This window comes from Aethalodelphis obliquidens, unplaced genomic scaffold (genome assembly GCF_003676395.1).
Source record: "Aethalodelphis obliquidens isolate GAN/ISIS:26980383/991018 unplaced genomic scaffold, ASM367639v1 scaffold36, whole genome shotgun sequence".
NCBI lineage: Eukaryota > Metazoa > Chordata > Mammalia > Artiodactyla > Delphinidae > Aethalodelphis > Aethalodelphis obliquidens.
The window spans coordinates 18,373,637-18,388,057 of NW_020837980.1; the positions used below are offsets into that span (position 1 = coordinate 18,373,637).

General features: G+C 45.6%; 1 protein-coding gene across 1 annotated transcript; it reads right to left on the minus strand.

Moving 5' to 3' along the window:
• Positions 1–9,962: 9,962 nt before the first annotated feature.
• On the minus strand, positions 9,963–14,189 carry APOLD1 (apolipoprotein L domain containing 1). The gene has a single exon (XM_027129561.1). The coding sequence runs from the start codon at positions 13,544–13,546 to the stop codon at positions 12,806–12,808; it is 741 nt and encodes a 246-aa protein (XP_026985362.1). The 5' UTR covers positions 13,547–14,189; the 3' UTR covers positions 9,963–12,805.
• Between the last annotated feature and the right edge of the window lie 232 nt (positions 14,190–14,421).

A 14,421-nucleotide genomic window follows, 5' to 3' on the forward strand; every position in this document is an offset into this window, starting at 1 on the left:
CATGACTTGCTCTCTACCAAGCAGACACACCCCTCCAGAGCTTAGCTCAGAAAAGAGCAATGCGAGGAAGTGGACACTGACATCGGCACAGGTGTCCAGCTCAAGTGGGCAGCAGTGGCAAAGGTTCTGGTGTCCAGAGCGTCTGTGGGACGTGCGGTCTGAGGTATCCTAGCTTAGTGGCAGTGGCACTGTGATCTCCAGCTTGGGGCATTGTTTCTGGCTGCGTTGCCCCCAAACCTGACTTTCACCTTCTTGGAGATTCTTCCTCGTTATGCTTTAATGCATTAGCAAGTAATATATAACGTCTAAACAGAAATTAATAAATTCCTTTTCTGCTTAACTAGTTGGAGGAGCTTCTGCTCTTTGAAGCTAAGAACCCTAACTAGCCAACCTTCTGAGGGAAAAGAACTATGCTTCCCCGATGATACATCCTTAAAACACATTCACCACACTGTCCCTCTGTAAGTGGCCCTTCATGCTTCCTGGCAAGCTGAGTGCATTTCCTCAGCCCACCCTCTCCTAAACGACCTGTCAACCATCCCGTGTTCCTCTCCCATTGTCACTCTCATCCCATGACCTCACTTCCTATTTCAAGGGAAAATGAAGAAAACCTCGCGTTTTCCACTACAAGTTCCCACACCCATCTAATCACCTGCCCACCTTCCCTCTCGTTTGGAGGATGCGCTTGTGTTTTTTTTTTTTTTTTTTTTTTTGGCATGCGGGATCTTAGTATCTTAGTTCCCCGACCAGGTATCAGAACCCAGGCATCCTGCAGAGGAAGCTCGGAGTCTTAACTGCTGGACCGCCAGGGAAGTCCCGGGTGTGCTTTCAATGCTCCTACCAAACGAAGGCCACGCCTCCACCTGTGCTCTGGGGCTAAATCCCACCCCCACGTACTCCTTCCAGGACGTTCCTCTCAAGTCTCCCTTTTTCCTCCCGCACTATCAATTCTTCCCTCTCCACTGGATCATCCCCATAGCATACACACGTGCTATTATTTCTCCTCATCTTGAAAAACATTTCTCATGACCCCACATCCCCCTCCAACTAAGGCCCACTTCTCTGTTCCCTTTGACAGCAAAACTCTTCAAGAGAGAGGTCCACCTGTGCTGCCTCCAATTCTTGTCCCTCAAAACCACTTTTGCCTCTGTTTTCCCACTTGGCAGGTCAGGAGTGACCTCCATGCTGCTAAACCCAATGGCCAATTCTCATCCTTCATTTGACTTGACCCTTCAGCAGCATTTGGCGCTGTCCTCCATGAAAAATCCTTTTCACTTGGCTTCCAAGACACCAGAGACACCTGATTTGTCTCCTGCCTTGCCGGCTACTCCTTCTCAGTCTTCCCAGTTAGCCCCCTTCATCTCCACTGCTCCTCACTCAACGATAGAGGGCCAGCTGGGGCTCGAACCTAGTCTCTCTATTCTCTAGTTCCACTTATTCCCATAGTGGTCACATCCACTCTCATGGCTTGAAATGCCTCCTGTTTGCTAAGAATCCTCAAGTTTATAGCTCCCCCTACCTCCTTCCTTGAACTGCAGACTCATATATTCAACTGTCTCATCATCTTTCCTCCTGGATACATCAGGTAGCTCAAACCTGACGTCTCTAAAACTGAACTCCTGATTCCACTTCTCCATGACTCGCATCTCCCCGTCCTCTCCATGGTAGGTTATAGCAGCGTCACCCTTCTAAATGACTCAGGCCCAAACTCCTCTCTCTCTCTCCCCTCCCACATCCAATCCGTCAACAAGTCCTGTTGGTCCACCTTCATCATATATCTGGAATCTGACTACTTTTCTCCACTCCCAGCCACCAACAGCTCTCACCTGGATTACTGTAATAGCCTCCTAACTAGTCTGCTTGCCTCCTAACTAGTCCACCTGCCTCCTATCTAGTCTGCTAACCAACCTCCTAACTAGTTCGCTTGCCACTACTCACACTCCCTCAACTGCGAATTCTCAACATAGCAGCAAAGGCATTTTTTAAAACGTAAGTCTGATCAGATCACTACTCTGCCCAAAACTTTCCAAAGATTTCCCATCTCAGAGTCAAAGTCAAAGTCCTTACAGCTGTCCGTAAAGCCCTACGTGTTCCAGCCGACATCCCTCCAAACTCATTCCCTCACTGCACTTCCCCTCCCCTACTCCGCTCTCACTGTTCCTTAAACACATCAGGCATGCATCTGCCTCAGACTCTTTGTCCTTTCTGTTCCCTTCACCTGGCATGCTCTGTCCTCAGATACCCCCTTGGCTCTCTCCCCCACCAACTTCAGGTCTTCACTCAAGTGTCACCTTGTCATCAAGGTCTTGCAAACCACCCCCTCCCCATACTCTCTCTCTCTCTCTCCCTGTTTTGTTTTTCTTCGTGGCACTTATCGCCGATGGTAAGCAGAATAATGACCCCAAAGAGGCACACGTCCCAATCCCTAGAATCTGTGAACATTTTATGCTACATGGCAAAGGGGAATTAGGTTACAGATGGAATAAAGGTCACTAATCAGCTGACCTTAAAATAGGGAGATAAGCTTGGATTGTCCAGGTGGCCCCAATGTAATCAAAGGGCCCTGAAAGTGGAAGAAAAGGCAGAAGTTCAGAGTGGCACAGTGGGGAAGCACTCAATCATCATTGCAGGCTTTGAAGAGGGTGGAAGAGGGTCATAAGCTGAGGAAAGCAGCAGCCTGTAGACGGTGGAAAAGGCAAGAAAACAGATCCTCCCTGAGATCCTCCAGATAGGATCATAGCCCTGTCAACTACCTTATGTTAGCTCAGTGAGACCCACATCAGACTTCTGTCTGTAAGAAAATTAGTTTGTGTTATTTTAAGCCACTAAGTTTGCAATAACTTGTTACAGCAGCAATCGCAAACAAATACACACCACCTTGCAAACCAGACGTTAATTTCTTTATGTCTGTGCTCCGTCATCACTAGAATCAAAGTCCATGACAGTCAAGACATTTGACAGTTTTTGTTCACTACTCTATGCTCAGTGCCTAGAAATAGACCAAGCAAATAGTAGGCACTCAATAACTATTTTGTTGAATGATTATCCGAGTGTCTGCAGGTGTGTAGTGTATATGGGAGGGGTTGAGGAAGGAGAGGTGAAGCAGCCATTGTGATGTGGAAAGGCCATATCCTTGTGTGTAAAAGATGGCATGAACTAAACTGAGCTTCTGGAGACAGGTTATTACCCTGAGCCAAGCTTGGTCATTCCTGCTGAGGACAGAAGCCCGACAGCTTTCCTTGTGTAAGGCAGTGGTATGGGGACAAGGTCCACTCTGATGGTGGTACACAAAGGAAAAACCTCACTTAGCAGCTCCTGCACACTGGTGTCCCCCTCTCCCGTTCTGAGAGGTGAATGTGGATTAGCAACTTCAAGACAGAGCTTACAGAACTGGTCACATTGGAGAGGAGGCACATAGAATCCCAGGTCACTTGAAGTCTTCTCTTCTTTGGATAACACGCCTTTAAAAGGAGGCCTCTCTGGGGAGGAAAGCTTTCAGGGGTCAGGAAGTTCATTGTCAGCTCCATAGATTTATGATTCAGCTACAAAATAGTGCTGACCTAGATTTGGGCGTGCATTTTCTTTTTATGCCAACTGCACAGGTTTAAGAGCCTGTGGAGGTGAGACATCAATTTCAACCACCTTTCCTCTCTGCTCCTGTTTCTCACCACTGAAGGTCCTGCAAACAGTTTGTTTTGTTGGTATGTGGTGGTCTGATTCTTCCCTCCAGGTCGCTCAAAACCAGGATACCTGCAGCTTCATGGAGGATATTCCCCTAGGGATGGCCCAACCCTGCCTATCCCAACTGCTTGCCCTCTGCTTTCCACCTTCATCCCCCTCCTAAGGCTCCTCCCCCCTTGGACCTGTTCTTCCAGACTCGGCCCTTTTTGCAAAGTCCATAAAGTACTTTATTGTTTTTTCCATTAAAACCACGGGATTGGGACTTCCCTGGTGGTCCGTGGGTAAGACTCTGCACTCCCAATGCAGGGGGCCCGGGTTCGATCCCTTGTCGGGGAACTAGGTCCCACGTGCATGCCCCAACTAAGAGTTTACATGCCGCAGCTAAGAAGTCTGCATGCCACAACTAAGACCTGGAGCAACCTAAATAAATAAATAAATAAATGGAATGAAATGAAAAGAACTCCACAGGATTAAGTTTGTCTTAGCCCTTCTCAGCATCACCCATCATAATCCACGGTTAAAATATAACAAACATCGCAGGAACCCTCTCTGGGGTGTGTATTCAAATTCAGACTCAAGTTTTAGGTAAGGTGATGTTCCATTAGACTGTAATATGAGGAAATCCATGATTTATGTCAATGAATCAGGATTGGAGTATAGCATGAATTTGAGCGGAAAGAACCTGGAATCGGGAAAGCCAGTTTGAAGGTTGTTGGAAGCGTTAGGAGTAAAAGCCTACATGGGTTAGGGTAGCAGTAGAATGGATCAGAAAGCACTAGAGAGACATTTAAGGGGAAGGATACACCTTGGCAAAGGTATATCAGAGAAATAAGGGAGGGAAAGACTGGGAGATAAGAATGAGATTTCAAGGTAGGCAGCTGGGATACCGATGTTGCCTTTTTTTTTTTTTTTGCGGTACGCGGGCCTCTCACTCTTGTGGCCTCTCCCGTTGCGGAGCACAGGCTCCAGATGCGCAGGCTCAGCGGCCGTGGCTCACGGGCCCGGCCGCTCCGCGGCATGTGGGATCTTCCCGGACTGGGGCACGAACCCGTGTCCTCTGCATCGGCAGGCGGACCCCCAACCACTGCGCCACCAGGGAAGCCCTGATGTTGCCTTTGACAGAAGTAGAAGGGTTGTGAAACTGGGCCAGTTTTGCAGAGGAGAAGGAGGATGTGTTTAGCTTTAGATGTGCTGAGAAGCGATGCCCATATACCCATGTGGATGAACAGTGCTTGTTCATTGGTTCATTCAGTCGACAAATGCTTATGGACCATCTCCTGGTGCACAAGCTGGAGAGACACTGTGCGGAGGCTTAATGATATCTGAGATATTGTTTCTGTCCTAAAGAGCCTTCGAGTAGGCACAAATGTCTCTAATAAAAGGTACCATGTGACAAGTCTGTTTGAGACAGAAACAGATTGCTCTTAGATATCCAGATAGGTACAAGACCACATCTGGCTGAAATCAAAGTATAGCACTCCAATGAGGAGAACAGGGTAGGAGGAAACAGCTTGGACTGTCTTTTTCATACATGCTCCCTGCACCTGCTTTACTCAGTCAGGGATCTTCACCTTTGTTTTTATCTCATCTAATACCTAACAAATTCAAACTGACACAAGAGAATCCTTTAGCACTGCTTTCATTCATACCAACATTCAACCTAGGACTAGTGAAACACTGGATGTGAAAGACTCAGACTACATGATGGAAGTGGGAGAGTAGCAGGCTGGTATGAAGTTTAGGAATAGAAGAGAAAGAAAACAATTAAAGAAGCTAAACAGAGAGAAAAATAAGAAAGGCGTTACAGAATTCAAGATAGAAGGGTCTTCTAAGAACTGGGTAGTCAACAATGTCAAAACTGCAGAAAAGTTAGAAAGAATGAAAGTCCTATTTATTGACCATCTGCACAAGTTTTTCTCTTTTTATATTGTCTGTTAATGTCTTTGTTTGTTATTCTTTTGGGGTACACAATTTTAGAGAAGACTGAATCCTTTCATAATATATAAATAAATGTGAAACAAATGAAAGATAAAATCACTTTTTATACTATTTCACCTTTTTACAATGTCACCTAAAATATTCAATATACTCTAAAATTCTACTTAGGGGAAGAAAGTCTTAAACATAAATTAAATTGTAGTTTAAAAGGTTAGTAATTTTTTTTCATATAGCTACATCAATCTTAACATATCTGCTTCAGATTTTCCAAGACTTCATGCCCAATCCTGCTCCAGTGATTTTTTTTTTTCTGGCCATGCCACATGGCTTATAGGATCTTAGTTCCCTGAGCAGGGTTCGAACCCAGGCCCCTGGCAGTGGAAGCACGGAGTCCTAACCACGTGACTGCCAGGGAATTCCCTCCAGTGATAATTAGATGATGGTAGAGTGTGAATTGCCAGAAGTGCTCAAACATCAAAGAAATGTCCTTTGAGTAACAGAGAAATCAACAGAAATGCTTTCCTTGAGGTCTTGAAAATTAATAACTTGTTGATGGTTAAAAAAAGAAAAAAGAAAGAAAGTCCAACAATTAATAGTGTTTGCCATGCAAAAGCTCAGGGAGCAATGTCAAAAACAAATCATCCAGAGACAAAGCATTATTATTTTGAATAATTTTATGATTATTAGAGTCTTATTCCTATTCACATCTGTCTACTCACCCACAAGTGTCCAACAGATTTAGTTCATAGCTACCATACTGAAATTGAATACACACCCCTAACAGGAAGAAAACTGACAAGCAGTTTCAGTGGTAGTTTCGATGGAATGACCCCAAGAAGTTTCATTTTCAGAGGTTTTTATGCAAGATCTGGAAAGACCTGTTGAACCAGTAATTCCTTTATTCATGTCTGTGTGGGCTTTTTCCATACCTTCACCCCAACACATCAACAGTTAGCAAAACTCTCTTATTAATCACATCCTTCCGTTTCACGTGTTTTGTTCACAAGAATGTTGCCATGTCTGGGACGTCTGGGGCAGCATTACAAAATACCTATGCACAAGTTTTTACAATCCAAACTGAAGTTTCATCATTCTCAAATTGCACCTATATTGCTGTTTGCACATCCTAGCCATTTGCAAAACTGCATTCTAATTTCTTATCAATTAACCTACTGATATCAGAGTATACCCTACCTGAATGACTAGATTGTTGGGGCCATAAGATCTAGAACCCTGTCTGCATTGCTCACAAATGACAGTAGGTGATGCAAGGTGAGTACTCAATAAATGTTTTCTGGATGAATGAATCTGTCAGCCTTGTTATTAATGTTGTCACTCTTGTGGGCCATTATTTTACATTAGGAATATACTTGGTCTCAGAAGAACTAAGGGCATAACTCTGGAGTCAGGCTACCAGGATTCAAATCCTGGGGCAGCTCTTGCTAGCTGTACAACCTTTCAGTTCTTTACCTTCTTTATCTAATAATATGCGGTAATTACAGTGTCTACCTCATAAGATGTTTGTGTGATAACACATGTCAAATTGTACTTAGAACAATACCTAGTAAGTTTTCCATAAATGTTAACTATCATTATCATCTTTAAATATCCACATTTATTTTCTAACTTTATTATCTAAATGTCATTTTATTTAAGCATTTAGAAAAGTATTGTTCTGTAATGAAATTTTGACAGTGCAGTTTTTTGTTTGTTTGTTTTTTTGCGGTACTGTTGTGGCCTCTGCCACTGCGGAGCACAGGCTCCGGACGCGCAGACCCAGAGGCCATGGCTCACGGGCCCAGCCGCTCCGTGGCATGTGGGATCCTCGCGGACCGGGGCACGACCCCGTGTCCCCCGCATCAGCAGGCGGACTCTCAACCACTGCGCCACCAGGGAAGCCCCGACAGTGCAGTTTTTTTAATTTTAATTTTATTGGAGGATAGTTGATTTACAATGTTGTGTTAGTTTCAAGTGTACAGCATCGTGATTCAGTTATACATATATTCATTCTTTTTTAAATTCTTTTCTCATATAGGTTATCCCAGAATATTGAGTAGAGTTCCCTGTGCTACACAGTAGGTCCTCGTTGGTTATCTATCTTATATATAGTCTGTGTGTGTGTTCATGCCAATCTCCTGATTCACCCCTCCCCCACCACCCACGTTTCCCCTTTGGTAACCATAAGTTTGTTTTTGATATCTGTAAGTCTGTTTCTGTTTTGTAAATAACTTCAGTGCAGTTTGAATAACAAGATCAGTTTTAATAAATGTCCCCATGTCATCCAGGGAAACTGGCACAAGAAATTTGGAGCCTAAAAGAAAGACTTTAGATATCACTGCCCTCCCCCAACTCCCTTTACACAAAAAGCTTCCCCCAATTACAACTGTTTTATTAATTTAGCAACTGGATGTGCACAAATGCTGGAACAAGTCCTGCTGTGGCTGCCCTGTGCTCTTGAGAGTCAGAGGCCTTGGCCATGACTCATTGCTAAAGTTCTGGGGCAAATCAGGTTGCAGACCTGCCGGCACTCCCATCCCTGGGGTTACACTGGAAACACAGAATGGGATTAAACATCATTCTCTGCAGGCATAGCTTCGTATGAACAAGCTTTTTGTGTACAGGCAAGACCACGTTGGAGGGGCTTCTCTCCACAACCCAGTGCTAATGCCAGTCAGAACTGGGGGATGCTGAGGGTCCCTAAGGTTCATTCCTGCCCCTTAGGGGTCTCGCTTCAACAGCACAATTTCCCCTCTTCTAACAACTCTCTGGTTGCTAAGGGATTATTTCCAGATCTTAGGGCTCACTCTTTGTCCTAGTCCAGACCACAGCAGGGTTTACTTTCCTCTTATGAGTTTGCCAGGAGCAAAAAGTAACAATTTTCCAACCTCCTGTCAACTCAACAAGGAAAGATTTATTGCAATTAACTAAAAGGTTACTTCTTATGACAGGAATACCATATGCTTTAGCAAAGATATGGTCCCAGCTTGTGGCTGGCCTTTGCAAACAGCCAGGATCCTGCCAGCACAGCCTTTTTTTTTCCTTTTTTCGGTTGCACAGTCATTAACAGTGCAACATCCAGGGATGTTTCCAAGATGCGGACTCAGGCTGGCACTCAGATGACGAGATTACCTCCAGGTTACCTTCAGCAGAAGTTCTCAACTCACTGCAGCAACCACTGTAGGCTCTTTGTTTGGACTGCTGGCCCCTCGACCCAATGTCCATCCTACTTTTTGTCCTTACAAACAGAATCCTAGGTATTTTGGGAACAGCTAGTTCTTAGCTAAAAGTACTACATTTCCCAGCTTGCTTTGCACGGTTAAGATCAGTGACTTGCCAGGTGAAGTCCCGTGGAGACTCCTGGGAAAGTTTTGCCTTCCTAATATAGATGCTGGCTCTTGCCTTCCCTCTCTGCCTCGATCTCTAATGTTTGGGTTTTGTGAAGCCTAATTTGGCTGATTCTGGGATTCTTTTCAATTACTTCTCAGGTTGTAATTATGTTCAAAGGTTTGAAACTGCTGGAAGTCTGATTTCTAGATAATGAGAGAATTCCTATACACGAGTCGATAACTCTTTAAAAATTGATCTAGGGCTTCCCTGGTGGCGCAGTGGTTGAGAGTCCGCCTGCTGATGCAGAGGACGTGGGTTCGTGCCCCGGTCCGGGAAGATCCCACATGCCGCAGAGGGGCTGGGCCCGTGAGCCATGGCCACTGAGCCTGCGCGTCCGGAGCCTGTGCTCCGCAACGCGAGAGGCCACGGCAGTGAGAGGCCCGCGTACCGAAAAAAAAAAAAAAAAAGAGGTTGGGAATTCCCTGGCGGTCCAGGGGTTAGGACTCGGTGCTCTCACTGCCGGGCCCAGGTTTGATCGCTGGTTGGGGAAATAAGATCTCACAAGCCAGCATAGCACGGCCAAAAAAAAAAGAAGAAGAAGATGTTTGAGGACTGGGCAATTTATTTCAATAAAGGGAAGGACTGATTTTGCTACAATGGGAAAAAAATGTGGAATTCAAAATTTGCTGCATTTAATGGTATCCCCATTTATCTCTGCACAATGTCTTTCTCTCAACATCTCCATTCCTTCTACTTTCTTTTCACGCCAAGGCTTTGAGTGAGAAATATATCAAGTTGACAAATTGTTTGACATATCTGATCTACAGTGCCTTCTACACCACTCTTCTCTCTCTTTTTTCTCCCAGTAAATACTTTTGACTTTGACATTTACCACATTGGAAATAACAGGTGCCTGAGGACAAATGCATCAAAGTGATTAGAATCAGAAATGTCTGCTAAGGATTATCTTTTTAATAGAGTAGAATGTAGCTTTATTGAACCCTTGAAATGCAGAACCAAATGAGTCTCCTTTATTGTGAAAGAAAACAATCCACAGGATTGTAAACCCCAGAAACCAACAGAAGCACTTAAACCTTCAATATGAACATATTTATTTTTCGAACTCGGGTATTTTTCTGAAGTACACTTGTAATCTAAATACCCCTTTCTCTTCTTCCCTTTACAACATACCATTGCAATCTGTTTTATAGAACGAAGGCCTTAAGGAAAAGCCTTATTCACATTCCCACAAAAGAAATAAAGAAAATGCTTGTCTCTAGGATCCATTTAACTGAACTTGACTTAAATCCTGGTCGAGGCTTCCATCTTTATAACAGACACATAAGAGGACAGATGCTCTTTCATTATCAACAAATTCCTCTTAATATGGTTAAGCAGTTCATTAAATTATTCAAATGCATTTACTGAGCTCCTATAACGTGCAAAGTATTGCTCCAAAGTAGACACCCTGCCTTAGATGTACAGTGGGTCACTGAAATTATAACTTCAAGAGTTTAAGACTTTGATACACGCAAAATACCCTAATAATATGAAATGGTTGCTGTTGCTGCCGCTGAGGCTGGGGCTTCCAAAAATGCCCAGTTTATTTCTAGGGAACAGCTCAGGCACTGGAAGAATATAATTTAAACTTAAGCATTAATAAAAGATGAGGTTAGGCAGTGATTGTACCTTTATAACATAACACAACCCTGTGAAGCACATTCTGGTCATCTAAAATGCTAGCATCTGTGCAAGGCAATCTAGGAAATGACACCAGTTTAAAAAAAAAAGACAACTGGTACCAACTTCAGAATAAACCAGGATACAGATCCATTGCCATTTATAGGAAAAATAAAAATATAGAAACATCAACCCCTCTCCCCAGCACTGAAATTACACTTCCTCAGACACCCTGCCATCATTGGGAAGCATGGGGGTCAACTGGGTAAATTTAAAGCATATGAGATAATTAAATAACACAGCCAAGTTTTATTGTGCGTGTGGTCCCAAAGACTTTTCAACAATACATTTGTAGGAATGGAAATTGAAGAAATTGGAAGTATTTTCTAAGAGACAGTTTACAGATTTCTTACAGCTCCCAAAGTGAAAATATAACACATCACTATCATAACACAAGCTAATTTGTCTATGGCCCATAAAACCCAACTTTACAGGACATCAGGCTTCCAAGTGCTTCCTTCATATGCCTCTAATTGGTTTTTCTCCCCCCTGAACGAAATAGGGAAGGGTTTTCAGGTCAAGTGTTATCTGCTGGCAAAGTCTTGTACCTTCAGGATAGATACGCTTGCATCATCTGTATATTGACAAGTCAAGCCTCCGTTTGTAAGCTTAAATTCAGCTCCTGGTCTCTCTATTCACAACTTCCCACATTTACTTAAAAGGTTCATTTAAAACACTGGGGGAAAAAATTCCCCTCTGAAGGAGAGAGACTTATTCAAGGAAAGCAATGCTATTTTCAGCTCATGGCCCACCTTAGAAAGGCAAACTCAACTTCATCTCCCGAAAAGAACCTCAGTAGTCTCCCATTCAGCAACTTGCTATTCCTATTATTTTCTAATGTTGTGGTTAAATAAAATTAAAGGTTAATAATAAACAGTAATTAAATAAGAAACTTAAAATAAATAATTAAAAAATGGTCTGGAGGTTTTCAGAGAAGGTAATAAAGGTCAATTTCCATTAAATTCACATTCCTTTCTGTACCAGTTTTTACAACAAGTGGGCAACACTGCCCTCTAAGGGCTGATTCTGTTACATCCCTTAGTTCACCTGGCAGGAAATTGCCCCGGGAAGCATTGACACAGTCGTCCCCACGCACCTTCTTTCTTTTACCTCTGGGACACTGTCCTTGACCTTTTGTGAATGACTCTGAAGACCACGGAGCCCAGAGAGGCTATAGACTTCGTGAAAGCTCATCAGAGGATCAGAAACCAACATCCCTTGCAGCGGTTTTCAAACCTTATCCGGCATCAAATCACCCCAAGAGCTTGTTTCAACACAGGTTGCTGCGCCCCGCCTCCAGAATTTCTGACTCCTTAAGTCTAGAGCTGAGGCCAAGAATTTGCCTTTCTAGCAAGTCCCCAGGTGATGCTGCCAGCCCAGGGGGCCACACTATGTGACCCAGACGCCGTGCTTGGCACTTTATCTCACTTAATACCTCCCAACAGGGTGAGGTTTTAGCATCCATTTTACAGACCAGTAAGCCAAGTCTTAGACGGTAAACCCAGGACTAACTCAAAAGCCATTGCTCCCTTCTCTGCGCTATGATGTCAGTAAACGAAGCTGTTAGTCATTTCCTCTTCCCTGGCCTCAGTTTCTTCTACAAGGGGGCGGGACTTAGGTGACCATTTAGTTGGTTTCCCCTCTCAGAGTACCTTGGAGGTCTGGATATGAAGACACCCAGGAAGCTCCACTCCATCTGCAGGCTGGATCTATGAGTGGGCACGCTGAGAGGGGAGGGGACACGTGTTAGCGGGAGGTGCCTCTCTTGGGTTCTGAACCCTCCCACACAGTTCCGAGAGGGTCTGATGTGCTCTGGATTCTGGATTTCTTTGTACTCAGAAACTCTGGCAGAGAGGTTTTAAAGCTAGTGTCTCCTCTTAGAGGTTTTTTGAGGACTTCAAAGCCTAGTGGGGCTTGGAGAAGACCCAAAGGGTGGCAATGTCTGCAACCCTATCCAGCCTCGGCTCAAACCACTGTTCTCAAACTGTTGAAGAACAGTTTTTCTCATCCTTTGCATTCAGCTCCCAACCCAACTTGGTGTTCTCCTGAGGGAGCTACAAATCTGGGGCATCCCATGGGGATGGTTTCTGGCCTCGGTCATTAGGGGGAAAAGATATTCTCAGAAAAACAGCCCAGCGGACTGGTTAGCAGAGATCTTGAGGTCGTGGCCACGGCTGCTCTTCGTGTAGAGCTGGACTCTGGACTCCAGTTGCTCGCTGAGCTTGTCCAGAGCCCCGGTGCAGGACTCCAGGCTCTCGGCCAGTTTCTGGATCTTGGCCTTCAGCACGGCCTGGCTAATCCTGGTGGCACCCTCGGCCCGCCTGGGGATGAGGAAACCGCGGGAGCCAAAGAAGACGATGAAGTAGACCGAGTTGTACAGCGCGATGGAGGCGTTCCTCCCGCTCTGCAGCAGCTGGAGGTCCCCGCGGCCCTGCCCGCGAAGGAAGAAGTCGAGGCAGCTCAGGATCTCGCGCATCTGGTCCTGGCAGGTGGCCGCGATCTCCTGCACCCGCCGCAGCTCCCGGGAGTTGCAGAAGATCAGGGAGAGGTCGGACGTGATGGTGACGGCCCCTCCGGCGGTGGCCACCCCCAGCCCCACGGCCGACGCCAGCAGAGAGACCCCCAGGGTGACGGGGCTGAGCGAGAGTCCCACGATGGCTGCGACCGCGCCCACCGCGCTCAGCGAGCTGCCCGCCACGTTGGCCGCCAGGGAACGCCGGCGGAGGCGCTCGAGGCGCCGGGCCACCTCGCGCAGGCGCAGCAGCTGCCCGTGCAGCATGCCGCGGCGGTCCAGCAACAGGCCCTGGAAGCGGCGCAGCGCATTCGCGCCCTGCAGCTCCCGGGCCTCCGGCCCCTCCATGCCCTGCGGGGACACGACACGCGATTAGCCCGGAGTCAAGCACAACAGCTGCTTCCACCCAAGGGGAAACGGGTCATTTTCCAGTGAGTCATGTGTCAAGTTCTGAAAGACCCGTTCTATAATCTGGGACAAGTCCTCCAGTTCTCAGGACCTTAAATCCGAGTAAGCCAATAGGAATAATGCTCTTGTCCGCTTTTTCTCCCAGGGTACGCCAAGGATGGATTTTCTTATCTGTTAAATAAGGGAGTGGTGGTATTAGAAGTCCACTGCAATATTGAGGCCTCTTCTCTGAAAGGTGACACGTTGCAAGCCTTACGTTGTACCCCTTTACAAGGCCCTTTCCTTACATGAAGACTGGGATCCTAAGAGGTTTGCAATACTCTTATTGCAAAAGGGTTGTTTTCTTCTTTTTCTCTCTGATGAGTGAAAAATGCAAGCCACCAAAAACTCAAAAATCACACTGTCTGTCAAGTGTAAGGAAACTAATCTTTCTAAGTTAGATGCTGGCCTGAAGCAACTCTTCTGCTTGTTTTTTTTTCCCCTGTCTCTTATCTTAGAATCAAGACTAAGATGTGGCTTGTGCCACTTCTTCTAATTAGAGCTCATCGGGTCTTCAGAAATTTCATTCTTTGATGTGTACTTAATTAAAAATAAATTACATTGGGGCTTCTCTGGTGGCGCAATGGTTGAGAGTCCGCCTGCCGATGCAGGGGACACGGGTTCGTGCCCCGGTTTGGGAGGATCCCACATGCCATAGAGCGGCTGGGCCCGTGAGCCATGGTCCCTGAGCCTGCGCGTCCGGAGCCTGTGCTCCGCAACGGGAGAGGCCACAACAATGAGAGGCCCGCGTAATGCAAAAAAAAAAAAAAAAAACT

Coding starts and splice junctions, on each gene's coding strand:
- APOLD1 (XM_027129561.1), bottom strand. CDS start 13,546: ATGGAGGGGCCGGAGGCCCGGGAGCTGCAGGGCGCGAATGCGCTGCGC.